The sequence below is a fragment of the Cricetulus griseus genome (genome assembly GCF_003668045.3).
Source record: "Cricetulus griseus strain 17A/GY chromosome 1 unlocalized genomic scaffold, alternate assembly CriGri-PICRH-1.0 chr1_0, whole genome shotgun sequence".
NCBI lineage: Eukaryota > Metazoa > Chordata > Mammalia > Rodentia > Cricetidae > Cricetulus > Cricetulus griseus.
In genome coordinates, this window is record NW_023276806.1 from 95654270 (window position 1) to 95676474 (window position 22205).

At 42.0% G+C, this 22205-nt stretch overlaps 1 protein-coding gene across 12 annotated transcripts in view; it reads right to left on the minus strand.

The window, feature by feature from the left end:
• Positions 1-22205, minus strand: part of Dclk1 (doublecortin like kinase 1) — a 294999-nt gene that overhangs the window by 34871 nt on the left and 237923 nt on the right. For 7 of the 12 annotated variants that reach the window (XM_035450524.1, XM_027394991.2, XM_027394994.2 and 4 more), the window contains 5 exons: positions 21716-21824; positions 16926-16983; positions 16521-16640; positions 14509-14655; positions 3874-4007 (listed from right to left, as the gene is read on the minus strand). In XM_035450524.1, coding sequence (XP_035306415.1) covers positions 3874-4007; positions 14509-14655; positions 16521-16640; positions 16926-16983; positions 21716-21824 — 568 coding nt within the window. Of the gene's footprint in view, positions 1-3873; positions 4008-14508; positions 14656-16520; positions 16641-16925; positions 16984-21715; positions 21825-22205 lie in introns of those variants that run through there. The other 5 variants (XM_027394995.2, XM_027394993.2, XM_035450523.1 and 2 more) reach the window with 3 other exon arrangements.

Sequence of the window (22205 nt, forward strand, 5' to 3'; positions counted from 1 at the left end):
AAAAATCTGACAACAAAACTAAAACTCATAACCCCTAAAAGAGAATTCTTTCATAGTACTGGAAGGTGCTATGCAAGCTGCCATGAGAGTTTAGCAACCAATAGTCCTACTTGGCTGTAGTGCTTATGAGCCACGTCAATGACAGGTTTGTCAAGACAGTCCCAAAGATGCAATGGCGGGCTGCCGGAGAGGCTGGGAAATACGGAGGACCCTAAGAGAGACATACATGGTCCCCTGGAGAGGGGGAAAGGAACAAGATATCCTGAGCAAATTGGAAGCATGGGGGGAGGGGAGAGGGAACTAGGAGAATGAGAAGGGGAGAAGAAGAGGGGTGAGGAAGACATGATGGGGCAGGGAGGTTGAGTTGGGGGAAGAACAGAAGAGAGCAAGATAAGAGATAATATAATGGATACATTTTAGGTTTACAGAGAAATCAGGCACTAGGGAAATGTCTGAAGAGCTGCAAAGATGACACCAACTAACAATCCTAAGCAACAGAGGAGAGGCTACCTTAAATGCCCTCCCCTGATAATGAGATTGATGACTAATTCATATGCCATAGTATAGCCTTCATCCAGCAGCTGATGGAAGTAGAAGCAGACACCCACAGCTAAACCTTGAACTGAACTGGAATCCAGTTGGAGAAGAAGGACTGATGAACAAATGGGTCCAGACCAGGCTGGTGAAACCCACAGCAACTGCTGACCTGAACAAGAGGGAGCTCTTGGTCCCCAGACTGATAGCTGGGAAACCAGCATGGGACTGATCCAGACCCCCTGAATGTGGGTGTCAGTGAGGAGACTGGAAAATCTATGGGGTCTCTTGTAGTGGATCAGTACTTATCCCTAGCATAGGAATGGACTTTGGGAGCCCATCCCACATGGAGGGATACTCGCTGAGCCTAGACACAAGGGGGTAGCCTAGGCCCTATTCCAAAGAATAAGACAGAATTTGAAGACCCTCCTATGGAAGGCCTCACCCTCCCTTGGGAGCAGAAAGGGTATGGGATAGGTAGGGTGTTATTTGTGGGGGGGGGGCAGGGGAGGAGGGGAGGGAGAGGAACCTGGGATTGACATGTAAAATAATTTTCTTTCTAATAATATATATAGATGCAGTGGCGGTACTCCTGTCTTAGTGGTAACCGATGACTTTAATTAGACTTAAGGCTTGATCAACAGGATGGGAATCATGCTGGCTACAGTGCGGTTCCTAGATGCATTCTGATTATTTAGCCTTATATCCACCTCTCATCAAAGGAGTTTCTCTCTGCAACAAATGAGACCATTGCAGAAAATCACACCCAGTCAAAATGAAGAGAATAACTGATTGTGGAGTGACAAGACCGAATGGATGCTTACACAAATCATGCACCCAAGGCACAGAGAACATCATGGGGCAGAAAGATTGTAAGAGCCAGACTTGCAAGAAATCTGATGTGCAATTGTGTCTCCTAGATTTTGAGCAGGAAGCTTCAACAGGATGGAAGTATATAGCTGCCCGAACAAGACCTGAATAATGACAGCACCAGTGGATATGCTAATGATGAGGAGGCGAATCTTATGGGGCTCCAGCCCTAGACAAGCAACTAAGGAATGCTGAAATCTGAGAGAGGAGAATTGTCTTCCCCAGGGATGCGCATCCTAGTTAGTTATCCAATGCCAAATGGTCATCCCTGAAATCATATACATAGAAATAACAATAAACTGGCCCATCAGGGAATAGTAACAAAATAAAGGAGATCATGAATTACAGATCATGTGGGGGAATGGATGGGTCTGCAGGGAAGACAGGGAAGGAGACCATGATGTAACCATATTTTAACTTTAAAAATTGTATCACATAAAAATATGTCTACAAAAAAGAAAACAAGGAAACAAAACACTACTGGAAAGATGGCTCAGCAGTTAAGAGCTGTGGTTGCTTTGCAGAAGACAACGGTTCTGTTCCCTGCACCCACACGGTGGCAGCTTACATATGCAACTTGAGTTCCAGAGAAGCTGACACCCTCTTCTGACCTCCATGGGCACTTCATGTATATGCATATGGCAGACAGATACATGCAGGCAAAACATTCAGAAACATAAAATAAAGACAAATATTTAAAAAACATAAATTGAAAAAGACTGAGACACGCGCGCGCACACACACAGACACACACACACACACACACACACACACACACACACACACACACACATCAAATATTACAAGCCTTGGCTGATATGTTTTCTATGGGTATATTGATTTTAGATGGGGCTGGATCCAAATGCCCTTGATTTAGAAGCAGCAATTAAAGATTTTTTTTTTTTTTTTAGTTTCTAAGTATGCTCTACATTATCTTATTTCTTCCCCCTCAAACACTGTAGACTGGACAAGATAAATATTACCTATTTTACAGAAGATAAAATGAGTGTAGTGGGTAAGTAATTTTGCTCACGGTCACATCATTTGTCAGCAACAGAACTGGGCCCCAACCAAGCACACAACAAAATTCTTGTTGTTGCAATGCACACAGCACGAACCAAGATGTTCTGGTCAGAAAGCTGCTTGGTAGAGGCAGTGTTACCAAGGGGTGGCAGCTGAGGTACTTGTGTGAGCTTTCAAATCACTCAAATGTGACTAACAAAATCCTTCACAGAGCTGAGGAGCCAGCTTAGCGAGGAAAGCAGCTTTCCACCAAGGCTGATGGACCTGAGTTTGATTCTGTTGGCCTGGGTGGTAGAAAGAGAGAGGACACACTCCTGAAAGTTGTCCACCGTGTCTTCATCAAATAAAAGAAGAATAAGGAGTCCTAAGGATTCCTCCACCAGGGTTACCTGCTCATGTATTCTGTCATTCTGGCTCTTGGGTGACTAAACAAATAGAAATATGTTCTCTACCTGGGTATAAGTTTAAGTCATGAGGGAAAAGAATACTTGGGGCTGAGAGGGAAGCTCAGGGGAGAGTGTTTATGTAGTATGCAAGAGGCCCAGGATTTAAGTCTTTGTAGCAGAACACAAACAAACAAAGCAACAGAAAGAGAGTTGCTTTCCTGTTCTCACACACCACCCTTCTCATTCCTTTGGTTGAAGGATAGCATTTCAGATCTCTGGCTGTGGCTCTTGGTTACAAAATTAAAACCAAACCAAAATAAAACAAAAAACCTGATAGAGCCTGTATTTAAGTCACCCTGAGTTCAAATCCCAATTCAGCTGTTAGGGAGTTATGTAATTACAGGACACTTAGTCCATTGGAGGAAAAAAATCTCAACGCAATCGCCAGGGAAATGAAAGGAGCACTGTGCACCACCAGAGTGAGAATTAAGTAGAGTTTAAGACTTAGTACATAGTAGGTCCATAAGGAATGGGTTACTCCCCTCTCAATCTGGGGCAGAGACTGACATGCATTCCATTCTGCACACACACCAGCCAATGGTGTGTCCAATGGTCCTCGGAGGCCCAAGACGTTTGCTTTCCTTAGAGAAGTAACAGATCTCTAAGATGACTAAAATGGGACCAGGGCACAAAGCTAGATGAGAAAAATGACCAGAGGGGAGTTTACAAGCATATACAGCAGTGTCTCCTTTTCTATTTAAAAGTGATTTATTTACTATTGATACATGTTTCTCTGCTTATCTGGACATTTATACTAAATATTTTTATGGTTAATAGCTGTTTTACCTTTAGCAGAGACCAAATGAAAGCTTTAAAGAAGATGACAGTCACTGGCAACTTGATTGGGAAGACAAAGAAAAATGGCTTGCTGAACAGGTGGGGGAGGGGGAGGGGAAAGGTGGGGGAGGAAGAATTGATGGCTAATTCTGTCCAAGGGTAATAGCTCTTTAATGGTTCTCATTCCTCTGCAAGCTCTAAAGAAAAAGGGGAGTGTACTCACCCAGTCTCTGCAATGATTTCTGGAGCCACATATGTTGGGGTGCCGCAGACTGTGTACAGGGGGCCATCGACAATGGTGGCCAGACCAAAGTCACCCAACTTGAGTGACTTACTGCCATCCTGGTGCTCATACACCTAAAATAAAAGTTAAGAAGCTTAAGTGTCTTAAAGCCAAGAGCACTGCTGTAATTTCATATAAATAAAGCAAAAGTCCAGGCAATCATGTGAGGATAGCCATTCCAGAGCATCTTTCTTGATTTCATTGCAATGTGAGAGGCAAGTAAGGAATGCCAAATGGAAACTCATTAAACAAATAATGGGGGGGGGCATCCCTACAACAGGATGCAGATGCTCCTGAAAATGGTGATGTGGGGGCTGGGGAGATGGTTTAGTGGGCAAAGGTGCATGCCATCAAGCCTGATGATGTTAAGTTTCATCCCAGGACCAATACACATGATGGACACACACACACACACACACACACACACACACACACACTCCATCACACATACTCTCACACACATAATACTCACACACATATATATATACATATACAAACACACAGGTATATACACATACTCACACATATACAAACACATACTTACACACATGCATACAATAAATAAACAAGTTAAATGGTAATGTAGGATTATATTTATTGAAATGAATTATAGTTGGGAATTGAGGATAGGGGCTTCAGGTTGTTTTGTATATGTCCATTAAAAATACATTTTGAGTCCACAGTCTGGAATAACTTAGCACTGGCCTTGCTACTCTGGGAAGTAATTATGAAGCTTTCTCCCTTTGCCTATGTGCATTTGATGCTTTCTACAAAGGAATACCAGAAAGTCTCTATCTTTGAATTTACCATTCATGAAGTCACTTCAGTTCTACATGCCACCCTTCAGTAACAGAACAAAACATCCACGCAGATATTAAAATACTTTGTTTTCAGTGCCCCACATTTCCAGCAAGATCTATTTATATTTTTTATTAATAATTGAAGAGCATGTTAACATTTCATTTCACCTGTGGCAATTTGGAAAGATTTATTGGGTGTAGCGTCAGCACACGGCCCAGCTTTCCTTATTAGGGCAGTAAGTCTTTCTCTGAACAAATCAAAACAAGCAGCCTCTTGCCTCTCAGGCAAATATGTAAACCCCTTAATAGTAGTTCAAGAAAAAACCAAAAGGACATTTTTTTTTAAAGCAGCCCAAACAACCTCATTGATTACAAAGGATAAAAGGGCATGCAGAGTTCTAACTCAGTGCCCTCTCCTCGACTCAGTAAGATGGAGAGAGCCACAAGTCAACCCTGTTTCCAGACTGCAAGTGCAATCTTCGAGAGATCCTCCAAAGAAGTAACCAAGTTTTCATCAAAGTGATTTATCCAGCATGTTGAGGCTTGTATGTCCCTCTGTTATCACTTGCTGAAGCTGTCACTTGCTGAAGCTGAATGGCCTCCTGCACAGCAAGACACGTCTTCACATATTGGGAGCACCACCACTGTGCTTGCTGCCTTTGACTGCCTTTGCATTCCCCTGAGCACGGGGGCAGATGTTTGGCCAGCTCAGCTCCAATGACCAATTGGAGCTGACTGTTTTGGCAGAGGCAGATCTACTTCTCTGGGGGAGACTGTCTTTTCTGCATGAAAACAATTCATCTACATCTTACCCACATTCATAATGGGGACTCTTTGTCTGTAGGGTTCTGGATCCTGATCAAGTTTGGGCTGCCCTCAGATAGGCATCCAAAGACTTAGGCAATCACGGGCAGTTTGGCTGCTAGGGCAAAGACAGCCACATGTCCAGTTGTTCTCTGGTGTGGGTACTGTCTTCTCTACTGAATGAAGCAGCTGTGCGGGTTTAAGTTAGCACTTGGAGGCACCAGATCTATGAAACACTATAGTCTCTCCAGCCCAAATATTATCGTGGAAGCCATTCTGGTCATCCAAACAATAAGCAAATGTTTTCCATGAAAGGAAACCTGAGATGGGAACATAGAGATTGGCTGTCTAGTTCATTTCCCGTATGGACCAGAGCTGTTTACCTCCTGAATTCCATTTTGGTATCAATAACTTTTCTAAATTGCACAATGCCCTCTTGCTTTGATGTTGTGTGGGGTCCAAGCATTCACGATGTGTACTTTGTAAAGCTGAGTAGATTATGATATATTCAACCCCATTTATGCAGGAAGCTTCCCACCCCTAAACACAGTATCTGTATCACCTAGCTTTATTCAAAAGTTTGATGAAACCAGATGTTGAAGGACTCAGTCATCGGAGGCCTGTTGTGGTTCTGAATATGACTCTGTAATTTCCTCACAGGAGGAGGGTTACTAATGATTGCCATTTTAATAAGAATTCTGTCTAACTGCATACAAATTACATTTAATATAGATGAGCAATGTAGTTGAAACTAAGGAGAATGTAAGGGCTGGGGTTCAACCTCCAGCACTGCAAAAGCCAACAAGCAAAAGGAAAAGAAAACACAAAGATGCTACATAAAATGATGGAGGCATCTTTTAAAATATTAATACTTTCACAAACTGCATAACATTTAAATATATTGAAGTTATAATTGTATTCCTTTTTATTTCTTTAATCACATACATGTGCAATTCCCCCCTGCTTTTTTTTAATATTTGAGAACTGTGCAATTTTCATGAGTATAAGAGACTCAAGTTATATCCAGGCAGGACAGACAAAAAAAAAAGGGCTTAGAGACAAAGGCAAATTCCATGTAATTGAAAACAGTTCTAGACACGAGTCCTATAAAAATGCTTCAACAAAACGTTTTTGCAGGTGAATTAATATATGTCCAGGCCTCTAGCTGGATATTCTGTTTAACTTATTGTCAGGCAGGGCTGGAAACAAGATTACTCTGGGGTTTTCCTTCTGTCACCACTGTGGGAGAAGGACGGAGAAGAGTTACTCTGTGTTTGTTCTCTTCCAGTGGGAGCACCCTTTCTTTGTGGCACACTGAACTTTTTCACAAATGGGGCTCATTAGGAGTGCTGGCTGCAACCAGAGGACATAATTTTTTTGTATCTTTGAGACACAGTTTCTTTGTATAGCCCTGGCTGTCTTGAAACTTGCTCTGTAGATGAGGCTGGCCTCGAACTCAAAGAGATCTGGCTGCCTCTGCCTCCTGAGTGTTGGGATTAAAGGCACATGTCACCACCACCCAGCAGGACATTCACTGTTATCTATCACTGTATCTAGTGTGGACAGACTTGTGAACCTGTGAGGCCACTTGCAGATGTAATTAAAACACTACTTTAAAAAAAATCACAGCTTGCTCAATTTATGTTTGTAGTTTATGTGTTTGTGCATGTACAACACACACTCCCAAAACTATCTCTACACAATATTTCCAGGGCAACCCTAAATTCACATGGAATCAAAGTTTTAATTAAAAGTTCAAAAGCATGAAGGTTGCTCACAAATTCCCATTTAAGATGCTAAGTCTTAGGGTGGAAGAAACTGCTCTTCTGTTTTTTCAGAGGACCCAAGTTTGGTTCCCAGCACCCATATCTTGTGGTTCAAAACTGCCTGTAACTCCAGCTCCAGGGCATCTAACATCCTCTTCTGGTCACCATAGGCACTGTACTCATATAAACACACATATTTAAAAATAAAAATTTAAAGTTGCCCTCAAGCTTCACAAAATAACATAAACTTACTAAAGAAATGATAAGTCTCAGAATGAATTCTGAAGTTTTTTGGGGAGTAGCTCTCTGTATCATGACCTTTTCAGAAAGGGTGTTAACAGGCTTCGAGTACAGACCCTGACAGCCTAACCTACTGAGTTGGGCTCTGGTAAAGGGGGAATGTTTTTTGCCACGATTGTATGTTAAAGCCCCTATAAAACATGACCCACACGTTTAGCGGGAACACATTAATTGTCAGTCAAAGAGTTCACAACATGAGGTATAATTTAACATTCATCCCAGGCCCCTTAAATACTATAGCTGTTCCCCCACATTTTAAACAGTGAGGGGCGATTAAAAAGACGAGGATTAGTGCAAATTACCCAGCATGTAGTGCTCTCACTGTTTTAACTAAGCAATAAAACTGTGTAATTGTACAACACTAATTGAATGCAGCTACACGAAATTGTGGGCTGCCATATGTATCCTATTACCATAAAGATTGCCAGTGTATTGTAAGCTGCCCTTGTGATCATTGCAGATGGCTATAGTCAGAGAAGTAGTTCTCTTGGGTTTATTATGTGGCCATAAAGTCATCTTATGATTTGACAGACTAAATGTGTCGAATGACAACAATTATGAAAAAGGTTTCAATTAGAAGCCAAGGGCACACCCTACTGGGGCTCAATAAACTGAAATTTCAGGATATAGATTTGGGGTATGTTGGTATTTATTTTAAAAAGTGTTTTTATTTTTTGTGTCTTTGTGGGTTAGCTGGAGTTTTGTGTCAGCTGTAACTTGTTGAACAGTAGGTATTGGGGCATTTGCTGACTTCCCTTGAATGGGAAGCTGAGGCCATTTGGAACAGTTTTTGAAAAAAAAAATTAATATATACTCATAAAACTGCAGCAGTGACCATAAAGTATGAAAACTCACAGATAACCTGAGCCCAGTCAAGTGGTTTCTGAGATTTGTCTTATGGGGGAGGGAAAGCTGACTGATAAAACAGATGTGTTAGAAACACACAGCTCTCAGAGTTGCTACAAATTCAAGGCTAGCCCTGCTGAAACTATAGCCAGTGAATAGTTAGTAACCACGGAAATAGTTTCACAGGGGCTCTCAGTAGGGATTAACAATGACTTCACCAAACAGACTTGACAAAGTGGCGTGAAATGAACAAAGCCAGTGGAAGGGGTCAGTTTTCTTTTACTATCTATGGAGACCTTTAAAAAGAGGCTGATTTCCCTGAAGCCTGGCATAAGGCCTTCACAGAGCTCCTTAAGAAATGTTTGGATCTAAGTCTTTAACCCTTAAGAAGCAAAGGAGAGCTGCACTTCAGTGGGGAATTGTTTTGCAAAGAGTGCTTTATGACCACAACACCTTAAATTAGACGTCTTGAGAAAAAAAAAATCCTAATGAGAACAAAAAGCCATTTCTATTCCCACACGTCAAATATTTCAGAAACCACAAACTAAATAAAATAATGAGGTTGATAAGAACTTGATACACACAGAAAGGAATATGCAATGGGAGAGGTTTCAATATTAAGAGAAATAAAATCTCTTGTTCAAGTGTCACACTGGTGATATCCAGGAAGAGAAGGATGGGAACGGAAACCCCGGGAAACCCGATTCTCACTCCCAATTTAAAATCATCATGAGGTTATCTAACACAGGGTCGATGCAGCTGCAGGGGCACATTCCAGATCCTGTTAGGAACAGGATCCTAGGACTTTTGCCCAAACTCAGGGAACATAATATCACAGTGATTATAAAAAAAAACATTAGATTTTAGTCACATAATTAATAGCTCATATATCCTTGTAGGAAAAAAATATTAGGGAAGTTATCATTATAAATGAAAAGGAACTGAACCCACCTAGATTCTTTACACTCTGGGTTGTGGACTTCCTTGCTCTTGTGTGATGCTGAGAACTGAGTACAAATCCTGTCCGTGGTCTGTAGACTGGCTCTAACTGTAATCATTGTCTGTAACAATGCTAATAATCCCACATCTAAATGGATTTATTCGACGGTCTTGGGTTTGAGACAGAAGGACATTCCTTATCTCAGTAGTATTGTCTTGAGTGGAAACTAAGTGGTCTCAGAATACAAATAGACCCTGACCTTGGGTGAGCTATCCATTGGGTATGATGAGAAGGACTGGGGCCCACATGTCACTCCATAGGCTTCAAAGACTTGCACCAGCATTTGGACAGAGAGCTCTGAGAGAGAGTTTCTTATTAACAGAAGTAGATTCTCAGAGAAACAACTTTATCTGCAGATCTGTATCTATATATCACTATATCTATATCATCTATCTCTTCCTGTAGCAGGAGAAAGAGGGTTCTATGCATATACTTCTAAAAAATCAAAAACAATCTGTTTACTTCTATATTATAACAAATTCATCTAGTTACATTTTTTTTTTGCTAGTACAGACTGAATTTTTGAGGTGTATGTAGTATTTTTAAGGGCCCATCAATTTCCTAAAAGAAACAGAAGTTGTGATGGATGAGTTGTATTGTCAGGGGATCTTACCATGTGTTGGCCACCCCTAAAAACTTTGTAAATTACAGGTTAGGTTATTTTCCTTTTAAATTTTTTATTATTTGACATCTCAAATATATACATCTCATATATTATACATATATACATGTATATAATGTGTTTTGATCAAATCTGCCTCCTGTTTTCTCTCCTTCGAATTCTTTCCCTACCCAGCACCCACTTTTCCCTGCCAACTTCATGCGTTTCTTTTCTGAAATCCTACTGTATTCTTCTTGTTACGCCTGGATGTGCATGGGTGCTGGCCAATCTACTGCAGCATTTCACTTCTCAGGGCTGGCATCATTGGATAAAACTGACTTTCCCTGCACCAGCGGCCATCAGCTGCCCCTCTGGTAAGGGTTAGATTTCATGAGCCCCTCCCCATGCATGCTGGGATTTTGGCTGGCATGACCAGGTGCAGGCCTTGTGTATGCAGCCACAGACACCATATGATCATGTGTGCAATGGCCCTGTTGTGTCCAAAGAATAGCTTTATTTTTTTTTGTTTTAAAAATGGTCCCTTTAGGCATCATCTGTCTTGTTTGGTGCATGCATACTGGTGAGGGCGAGGCTGTACCTTCCCTGCCCTCGGAGAGATTTATATGGGCGCCTTTGTGTAGCGGAGGAGTTAAGATGTGGCTGGAGCCCCTCTGTCCTCCATTCTTTGATAAAGCACTACTCACTCCATGTTGGCCCCATCCACTCCATCACCCCTTTGTCATCCATCCATTTGATTATTAGGTACCAGGTTTGATAACAGGTAAAACAACTAAGCACATGAATGACATGAAGAACAAAACATGTTAAAGTTGATGCAAAGATCAATTTCTAAATTCTGTTTTTACTGGGTCATTTGTCAGTTCTCCCCTAAAGGGTAGCAGAACACACTGCATAGGGGAGCATGCTTTCTGATTAAAATACTTTGACCTTATCAAACACAGATCAATCATTTACATGATCAGTGCAGAACTTGAAAGGTATGCTACATTTTAGTATTTGTGCTGTTAGAGTTAAAAGTAAAACATACCCAGAATTCTGTATACCCAATTATACTACATAAAATGAAATCTGTACCTGATATTTATAAAAGTCACTATGTTAGCTACAAAACTCCCAATCAAACATTGAACTAGCAAAGGACTTGTTAACAATGTAACAATTCAGAAGGATTTAGTGGTCTCTTAATGAAAGGTAACACAAAATGTGAAATGAGGGACTTGCATGTATGTGCTAAGTTTCCTTGTAGGCAGTAAATGCACTCAAAATTTTATACTAACTTTACTGAAACACCTTTCTATGATAATCTATAGGTTTGTGGTTTGCCACAAGACAGAAAAAATTATATATGGGTGAACAGTAAAAATTTAAAAGCAATGACAGTAAAAGATGAAAGGTGGTATTTCCCTATGTATAGTGTTACTGTGAAGCCGTTTTACCTTTTTGCCACAAGTAAAAGGGAGATAAAAAGGCAAGGACCTGACATAAAATCTCCCCACCCCCGTGAAGGAGGCTTGGAGGAATTAGAGATCGTGTCCAAGGTCACAAAACAGGATAGCACTGGCTGCAGCTTTTATAACTCTGAGCAGGTGAAGATGTGGTCCCTGTGATAGGTGCTTCCTATTTCCATGCAGAGCTCACCAGCATTTGGAAGCAAGAGGGACCTCATGGGTAATTAGAAATGCCATCTTCATTCTTCTAAATGTCCTCTGTTTTTCAATTTATTCTGTGATAGATTTGTTCCTTAAAAAAAATGTACCAACCCCATATCCTCACAGCAAGAAACCACTACAATGGGGAAGTGAATCTATTTGTTTTTCATGTAGATATTTTTAAAAAAATATGAATAGCTGCAATAGTTTCTTATATATTTCTAATCAAAGCAGAAATGGGGGAGAAAAAGAGGAGAGAGTATCCATATTTTCTTTCTGGTTCATTTAAGTTAAAGTATGTTCCAATGAGCACGGGGTTTAAAAATATCCTGCAAATTATAATTTGAAAAGAGAAGTACACTGCTGTGTAATCATAGAAGGCATTTACAGAAATAGATAATGGTCTGCTGAGGAACAAATAAACAATGGATGCCCCAAAACTGAGTGTGGAGGGAAATGAAGCCTTACTTTCTAATCTGAGGTTTGGAGCCTGGAGAAGTTACTTAACAAAGCCCCACTTGTAAGTCTGTTCCCACGAGGCAATGCTACATGAATCAGGATACAGGAGTAATGACTGGAGATGACAGAAAATTGCTGCAGTTCATGGAGGCAGCTATGCAGAGAGAATGTTTAGGCTGCTGCAGAGATTTGGAATTTGAGGTGCAATTAAATCAGACCTCTGCCATTTGACCTCAGCTGCTTGCATGAGCCAGCCGCTACAAGATTACAGACATAATTGCAAAGAGCTAATTGTGTGCATATTTATTTCTTGAATGCCCGTCTTTTATGCTTGAATGTCAACTCCATGAAGGAATGTGTCTAATTCCCTGGCATGGGACCTGGCCCACAGTGGCACTTGATTAGTCTCTCCCTAAAACAGAGCCCACTGCGTCTGGGGGATTTGTGAGTCAGAACTCAGTTGAACTCTTGAGTTTTCTACTTGTATATTATATTATAACCTTGGGCAAGGCATTTAACTTCTAAGTACCCCGTTTCTTTACCTGTGAATTGGGGGAGTTAAAGAATTTACTCCACGTGGTGGCTGTAGGGTTTAAACAAGATAACAGGTATTTTTAAAAGCCCCCAGTATGAGGCTGAACACATAGATGGCTCTCTGTAGTAGCAAACCTCATCAATTTTTATTTGTGAAGAGGGAGTTAAGATACCCTTGTGATTTGATTTTCATTTTTTTTGAGGCAGGGTCTCACTACATAGCTTTGGTTGTCCTGGAACTCATAATCTAGGTTGGCCTCCAACGTACGGAGACCTGCCTGTCTCTACCTCCCCAATGCTGATATTAAAAGTGTATGCCACCATGCCTGGCACTCATGCATTCTGATCACCCCAGGCAGCTGGTTACAGTGTGGGTTTCTGTATCCTGTCACTAGGCATCAGTTTCTGACTTAGTAGAGCTGCATTAAGGCCCAGAAATCTGCATTTTAAATATGCTCAGAAGTGAAAAACAAAAGAGAAAAAAGACTATCTTTGGGTGGATAGGTGAAAAATCATTTTCAGTATCTAGCCTGAAGAATCAGGAAAGTTTATGCTACTCCATGTTTCCCAGTATATCTCCTCCTACTTAGTTTCTGCTTCCATCTAGACCACCTGTACTGCCAGCAAGCAGGCTAGAGAAGGAACTTCATTTGTTGGCATGGATAGCTCAGATAGGGAAATTATAAACAGCAAATCAAATAGTTAGAAAAGAAAGATAAGACTGTGGGCTGATTTCTGCTTTGTTTGTTTTAGATAGGGTCATGAAGTAGACTAGGGTAGCCTTGAACCCCCTGTGTAACCAAGGATGGCTTTCAAGTGCTGGTGTTACCGGCTTGCACCACCATACCCATTTTATGCAGTGCTGGAGGTCAGAACCCTTGACTTCATGAATGCTAGGCAAACATTTTACAAACGAGCCACATCCCCCACAACACATTTTCTAAAGTATCTTTCCCCATGACTTTTCTTGTGCTGAAGTGATGACATCTACCCCTTATGGTTCATTTCTCTTTGGTTTTAGACCATAACATAAAGATGCAAAGATAGGATAGTAAAAGCAAGACTGGTGGGCAGGGGCGTGGCTCAGTCAGGAAAGTGCTTGCTATGCAAGCGTGAGGACCTGAGTTTGGATCCCCAGAAGCCAGGCATGATGGTACATGCTTGTCATCCCAGAAACAAGTGGGGAGGTGAAGACAGGTCGACACTTGGGTTTGCTGCTGGTCAGCTCAGCCAGACTTGCTGAATGGTGAGGGTGGGCTCTGGTTTCAGCGAGAGACCATGTCACAAAAAGTAAGGAGGGGGCTGGAAAGGAAGACACTAGACACACACCCACATGGACCTTAGGTCATCACTCAACCGCACCCACATCTGTGCACACATGTGGACACACACATGCTCCCTCACTCCTCTCCACACACAAAGGTTTCCTTTCTCTTATATTAGAAGAATACAAGTGCAGTCACAGATATGATCACGTTCACTATTTGGTACCAGCCCAGGATGATAACTACAGCCTGCCTTTGATATTTTTTTAGAATGTTGTTCCCATTTTTAAAGCATCCCATATTCTTGAGGGTATAAGAGCTCTCATAGATTACATTAAAGAGAAACCAAGTGCCATGGAAATAAGCCTAGGAGGCAAAGAGTTAAAAAGAAAGAAGAGGAAAAAAAGGAAGGAATGTCCACTCATTAGGGAGGCAAACAGTTAAAAAGAAAGAAGAGAGAAAAGGAGGGAATGTCCATTCACTATGGAAGGCTTAGAAGTCAAGATGCTAGAGGATAGCTCTCCTCTTACCAGCAGGTTTTCTGGCTTGATGTCACGGTGGACGATGTTCAGGCTGTGCAGGTATTTGATGGCACTTGCCAGGTTGTACAGCATCCCACTGGCATCTCGCTCTGTATATTTGCTAGTGGAAGTGATGGCATCAAAAAGGTCTCCACCCTGGAAGAGAGCAGCTGGCTGACTGGGATATTGACAGATGGACCGATAGGCTGCCCGTGGAGGGGACTGACAAACCAGAAAGGACATGAAGGATGGACTAGAATTTGGGGGCTCCTATGGGCTTTCTCTGCTACTGCTTTTCAAAAGACCAAAGACTCTCTAGTGATTTCTGTCCTCTGTATGAAAGATACTGACATTTTATCCTAAATTTAAAGAAAAGAGCGGTGATGAGACTCCGACAGCAGACACGTGGCTGTCTCCACAGCCCCTCACCAGGAAAGAGGAGGTAGAGCTGGGTTACCTTGGAGAAGCCTCATGTTGGGGGACTCTGGTGACACGTGCTACCTGCCATACACCAACTGCTAACTAAAGTGCAAATTCATAGTCCTAAAACTCCCCCAGAAAGACAGGTAATTCTGCAAACTCCATCCTTAACACAATGTTCTCCTGCCTTGGAAATTATTAGACACGTGGGAAACACATACTCTGTTTCTCTCTCGCTCTCTGACTTGCCACTTTTAGCTCTCTTAGAGTGGGTGGTTGAGCTTTCTTTTTCAATAACTTGTTTCTCTGTAAGGAATGGAAAATGGGACCCACAACCTGTTCTAATGTCAAGAAAGACAGGGAGAGAGGGAGGGGAAGAAGGGGGCACCACAGTCTTCTGGTCCTATTATCTGAATTTTTCTTTCCCGTGTTCCTTTATAATTTATCACTACTTGATCAAACAATGATTTGGGGCTCAACATTATTTGCACTTATTTGAAGTTCTTCCGGAGAATTTGGGTGTGCTTTCCTAAAAGCATTTACATCGTTCTTGAATATTGACTAGGAAACAGCTGAGCCCAGAGCCCAAATGCATTCACATGTCACTACATAGTGAGCAACTTAATTTCCCCTTTCAAAACAGTAAAAACAGAACATAGCCCTGCAGGCTGTCAGGTTTCAGGGTTCACAAACTGTGCTGGCATCTCTGTTCCCTGTGCAGTTTTACCCTGGAAAATTCTCTCCCTGTTGGGCAAGCAATGGTTTTTCCGCAAATAAACCTAAACAAATGTTTTCTCTCTCTGCTTCCTGTTTTTCCTCAAGGATGGGGCTGTCACACAGGTATGAAGTTTGTTTCTGGATGTTCTTTGTGGTCTAGTTGACTCCATTACACTTGATTAGACAGCAGGGCACATACAGACAGCAGTATGTAAGCCTGCAAAGAGCCAGGTGTGGTCTGGTCACCTAGGGTCCAGGCCTCAAGGCAGTTCTTCCTAGCTCGGGCAGGATACTTTCCCCCTAGTTGAGACATCTTAGTTATGGAGAGAGAGAGAGAGAGAGAGAGAGAGAGAGAGAGAGAGAGAGAGAGAGAGAGAGAGAGAGAGGAGAGAGTTCATGAAGGCTGTTCAGGGCAATGAAGGCTTCCCTGGAGTCATCTGATCAGTTGGCCATTGGACTGAGATCTGCACCTAAATGCATCATTAAATGTCTTTATTCTCATCCCCAAATTTAACTTGGTCTCACCTTCCCCACTAAATGAGCCTACAGGGAGCTGGTCAATTAAAAATAGTGGGATTAATCAATTTTTTAATAGCACACAGCAGGGCCACAGGAATGAGTTGAAGCTATTGGCTTAAAGAGACATGCTATGGTAAAATTCTATTCTGTGAGCAGGAGACAATCTAATTTACAAGATGAATAAAGTACTGATTTGATGATAAAATGTGTCTATAAAAATTTGAACAAATAAAAGAACCTGTCTTTGTTAAAAATGACAGTTTAACATTATTTCCACAACATTGATGCATTTTGGTCACCTCCAGCTTTAAATATAACAACAGAAGTAGTTTTTCTTTAAAAAAAAATAAAAGCAGAACTCGCACCTTCACTAATTCCATGACGAGGTACAGTTCAGTGGGCACATCCATCTCTTCGATCAAGAGAACAATGTTGGGGTGCTTCACCCTCCTTAAGATAGACACCTCATTCTGGATCATGTGCTCCTATGCAAGGGGGGGATCACATTAATCAACCCAGACAGAATGAATCTTAGATAACAAATACAAGGGAAAATGAAATCAAACCATCCCAAGTCTTTTTATCCCATATATATATATGGGATATATATATTATATATATATATTATATATATATATATATATATATCCTAAGCTGTGACATTCACTCCCAGCAGAGTGCATCTCTTAGGCTGCACTGTGTTAAGAAGCCAGTCTCTGTTTCTCTCTACCCTTGAACACAAGCTTCACAAGAGTAAACTTGATACGCACTTTGCCTCGACATTTACTTTTCTTGATGATTTTCAGGGCATACTCCCGAGCAGTTGACCTGAAAAAAGAAAACTTTTTAAATAAAGCTTAATTTTTGTTGGGAGTTAGCTTCTTGCTCGTAGGTCTCAGGGTTTCTACTTTTGAAAGTGTTTCTTTCTGTACAAAGAAATCTGCAGATTTCTAAGTATTTGCCCCACTAGGGACAATAAATGTGTTAGCACAAACACATGTGGAGTCATGCAGCCATTTTTACACAGAAAACACTGCCATTGTGGCTGTTGAAGCTCTGCAAAATTGCTGTCCCTTCTCCTGAAAGTCACATGCAGGGGTTGCAAAGCACATATCTGTAATTGTCCTCTTTGCCACTCCCTTAATTACCACTCACCCATGCCACACACATGGTCTCCTTAAATATCTGGCCTCAAACTGGTGATCCTCCTGCATCAGCTACCAGAGTGTTGGGAATCTAAGTGTGATCTGTGCCCAGTCAGTCTTTCCTGGGGTTCTCTCTCCACAGAGTGACTATGACCCTTGTCTGTACAGGTCTCAAGGTCACCCAGAAGTGGGACACACTCTGTAGATGTCCGTTCAGTGTCAGAGCATGAGAGTTCTCCAGAATTGCTGGAGAACCCCAGAGTGATGAGGATCAAAGAGGATAGTGATAGGCTCAAAGATGAAGCCATTTTTGGAGCTTTCCTGGGACCCACTGGGCCTTTTGTGGCTGTCAATCACAGAACAAAATGGAAAGGATGGTTAAGTCAACTTACTTTCCTGTAGCCACATGGCAAGGATAAAATCATGCTTCTCAAACTGTGAGCTTTCCATATAGCCCAGCTCCATGCCTGATGGGTGCTAATATGGGCCAGTATTTTAAGATATTCTGGCACCAAACCTAAGGGCATGGGTATTGTCAGAGGACACAACACATGGAAAATTGTACTAAACTACAACTTCTGAAGGAATATACTTTCATTTCTGGCACAAGGCCAGCAGAGCCCAGCCTTTTACTGTTTTTTTTTTTTCTTTTGGTTTTTGAGACAGGGTTTCTCTGTGGCTTTGGAGGCTGTCCTGGAACTAGCTCTGTAGACCAGGCTGGTCTCAAACTCACAGAGATCCGCCTGCTTCTGCTCCAGAGTGCTTCGGAGTGCTGGGATTAAAGGCATGTGCCACCACTCCCGGGCCCAGCCTTTTACTTACAGATAGAAGTCACTTGTTTGTATCCAAATGGTTGTGGTTGGAATGAGGCTGATGAAGCAATTTGGAAAAGGGAGTTTCAAATTCTCCAGTATGGAATTTAATGGGATTCCCACTTACATGCTTAGAGCAAAGAAATGACTTTTCTATAGACAAATTAAGAGGCCAAGTATTAAAATATCTGTTTCATGGGCATTTTAGAAACTAGTAACATTATTATTTCTAAAAAATGCTTGTTACTGTACCTTCAGGCCCTGGCACAGAAAACACTCAATAACCTCACATTGTTATGATTAAATATGGGGAGTAGAGCCAGAAGGCAGACTTTGAAGCCCCCTTTCTCCACTAGAAGTCTTGCGTAATCATGGCTGCTATGGAATCTGGGAATCTGGAGTTTTTCTCTTTAGGCAGGCAGACATCATTGAGGTGGTGTCAGGGCTGTCTCCAGAAGGCCAGAATCTTATATTCTGTCCCAATCGTGTCACTAGGGGAAGATGAAAGCAAGTGCAGGTTTGGGGGCCTCAGGGTTTATAAAGAAGTATATGGCACCTATCTTGCTAGAACATTTTATAATACAAGCATCTACCAAACCTACTCATATATCAGACAACACACCCTGTCAAGGACCACTAGGTTTACTATCCCAACAACTCCTTCTTTGAAGCAGAACTGTAGTCATGTCATAATAACCCTTGCTTCCACAGGTGATTGACACTGACCCACAACTGTTCAAGGTGCTGAGAGTGACTTTGGTGCTCAGCCTTCAGTGGAATATCATATCACACCCTTCTCCCAAGGGCCAGGGATCATTGTGGAAGAGGTGGTGAATGTCTACAAGAAAACATGAACGTACAGTAGCTGAGACAGACTTCACAAGACCTGCACAAGCCCAAGCCAGACAAAAATGCCAGCACGGAGACGGGGAGTGCAGGAAGTTCCACCCCTAGCTGAGGAGCTACTGGTAATTGATAGCTGCCAGGAGAAGGAGAGTTAGTTTGCTTTAAGGGTGTGACTCCTGGTAGCTCTAACACAGCTCACTGAATGGCCACATGCTAAGAACTGTTAGACTACATTAATGAGACTCAATGGATTTCAAATCAAAAGGAGGACATCACATTGGATGGGTGTGGAATGGGGGATGGATCTGGGAGATGGAGAGATGGATGACTATGATCTCAAAGAATTTATAAAAATATTTTAAAAAATCCTGTTAGTGCAGACAGTAGTGTGCTAGCAAAGAATAGGCTAGAAGAGAAGGCCCACAGAAGAGAAGACCCATGTCACCCTGTTACTGTATCCACTGTAGAAAATTGTCTGTGATGGCATATTATTACAGAGGTGGGATGTCTTTACCCATGTTGATACACATTCATCCCCCCAAACATAGCAGAGTGCACCCACAAGCAGCATGTGCCATTCACAGCATTCTTAGCTTGTGTTTATTGTCTTGGATGTCTGCAAAATATTAAAAGAGTGTTTCATAATATCTCTGGAGAGAGAGGGCACCAGCCATATGTCCTCGCTCAGCAGGAGCTGGATGCTGACACTTTCAGAGCAAGCTGGTATTTAGACTCTGAAGTTTCATGCAGTGAGCCCAAAATGTGAACTCACGCAAAATGAACACAAGCCGAGTGAGAAAGAAAAAGGGGGGGGATTTTGTGTGGGGAAGTGGGAGCTGTCTTCTGTGTGGAGAAGTAGGAACTGTCTTCTGTGTGAAGACATGGGGGCTGTCTAGTGTGAAAAGGCTGGGATCCTAGGACTCAGACACCATCCTGGTCCAGGACCAGCTAGAGTAACCAGTAACTTATCACTGGGTCAACTTAACAGACGATGAGTTCTGGCAAATGATTAGAGAACCCACAAAAGAAGTCCAAGCCAGTCTGCCAAAAGGAGACACTTCCTGCTTAGAATGCCTTCCCTTATATAATCTCTGCCTTAATGAGCATTGGAAAGGTGATGTAGGTAAGTTCCTAGACTCTTGTGGGGAATCCTTTATTAGAAGCAATGGGGTAGACTGACTTAAGTGTATTTTTAGGAGCAAAGCTCTGGTGTACATGTTTAGTAGATGACTGACCCTGAATATTTAATCTCTTCCATCTATCTTTTAATAAAATGAGAACAGCAATACTGACCTGACTGAATCATTATAATTCAATAAGATACTGTAATTTAAGGGCCACGAGTAGCTAGATGCTCAGTAAATAGTGTCTTATCTGGTTTCAGGAAGGGTGGAAGCCAAGGTGGTAATGGAATGTTTCCTGTATCTGGCAGTCAGGCAACTGTTCCATGGGTGGGACTGGGAACTAAGGGAGAGGAGAGAAGTGAACTGACAGCATCAGCAGGGATGTTTCCATGCCACCAATTACTAGTGACTCTACCTACTGCAGAATAAGTGCTACAGTAGCCTGCTATGCCCTTGTGAACATCCCAGCCCAGCTAGAATATTGAGATGAGTGAAATCTGAAAGCTACTGTATGAGGGTTATTTAGGGGGCCTTTGCTGTCCTGGATGAAGAAGGCATGCTGGGGTGTGGTAGCTAGGCAGATGTTGATTCAGCTAAATCCCAGGGATGCATGGTACCCTAGGCCAGCCTCTGGTTCTAAAAGGCTCAGATCCAGGCTCTTCAGTGTTACAGCTTCCTCATCTGTCTCCTTGCCTGAGATGTCCTCTCTAAGTGATATGACACATGGAAGGGATACTTATACAGGCTCCAAGAAATTGAGGAATGACCAACTCACTGAGAGGAAGGGGAGCAGGGAAGCATAGATGTTTCATTTAAGCCAGTCCCCTCAAGAGAGATCCCCTCAAGGGATGAGTTAAATGCCCGAGAAGATGCAAGCTATCCAAATCCTGAACACAGGCAACTGCCCAGAAAAGAACTCCAAGTCTGGTACTAAGATGAGGTTTTGAGGTCACTTCCCTATCACCAACACAGTGTTTGTTGTCACTTCTCTACCGGGTATTTACAGCTATTGTCCTTGAGCAGCCATCTAGAGCCTGTGCATAAACCAGGCATGGGAACATGCCTGTAACCCTAACACTTGGAAGGAAGGCAGAGGCAGGAGGATGGTGACTTTGAGGACAGCTTGAAATGACCTTGACTCTAAACCCACAGGGTCTATAGTTTATCCATCTGAAGATGCCTTCACAGGTCTAGTACCATTTTTGTAGACTTAGCACACATGTGTTTTTAAAACCTTTCAAGGTTATTGTCATATATAATTTTATGATGGTACATATAAGAGATCAAACTCTATAAAAGAACATTCTTGAGGAGACACATAGGAGGAAGTCTCCAAAATTACTTCTCAAGAAAATAATATAAAAACATTACCCGACAGAATTGGAAAGATTTTTCAAATATACCCAGTAAAAATCAAAGTCTTTATGTCTTAGAGAATATCCCAGGAATTGTTATATTTTTAAAGACTGTTTTTAGGTGGCCTCTGTTTATTATTTTTTATTCTTTGTGTCTCTGGGATTGAGACATTAACTTAATCCACATGTGTCTCTGTCTGAAAATAGAAACTGAACCATGGAATCCATGAAGGTCAAGTGTTTCCTTTAACTCCCCACGTGAACAGTGCCCTGCTTACCTCTCTATACATTCCTTGACAACAGCGAAATTTCCGTCTCCTATTGTTCTCCCAACTTTGTATCGTTCTGTTATTGTGGCAGGAATCTGGAAGCCTTCCTCCGACTCTTCTGAAAGAATTATTAGTGTGTTTTTACTGATAGAGAAGGGGCCACAGATGTTGTATGAAAGATATGTTTCTAAGCATCATCTCACAGACTGGAACCAATTCAGAAGTCCTGTGGGTAGCCCCCCCCCCCCTCACTTGCAGGCTCAACGGTTCTTACCAAGGCAGACAATAAATTAAAAAGGAAACCTATTGGGCCCACCTGGACTGATATCACTGCAGCTTATGTTTACTGCTGCAGTGGGGATTCAGGGTAGGAAATCCTGTATTTCCAACTTCACGCTAATTTGATCAACAGCCTTCATTGCATACTCATTGTATTCAGAGAAATGACCTTCTTATGCACAGGGCAGAGAAAAAGATATTTCTAGGGCAATTCTGAGCA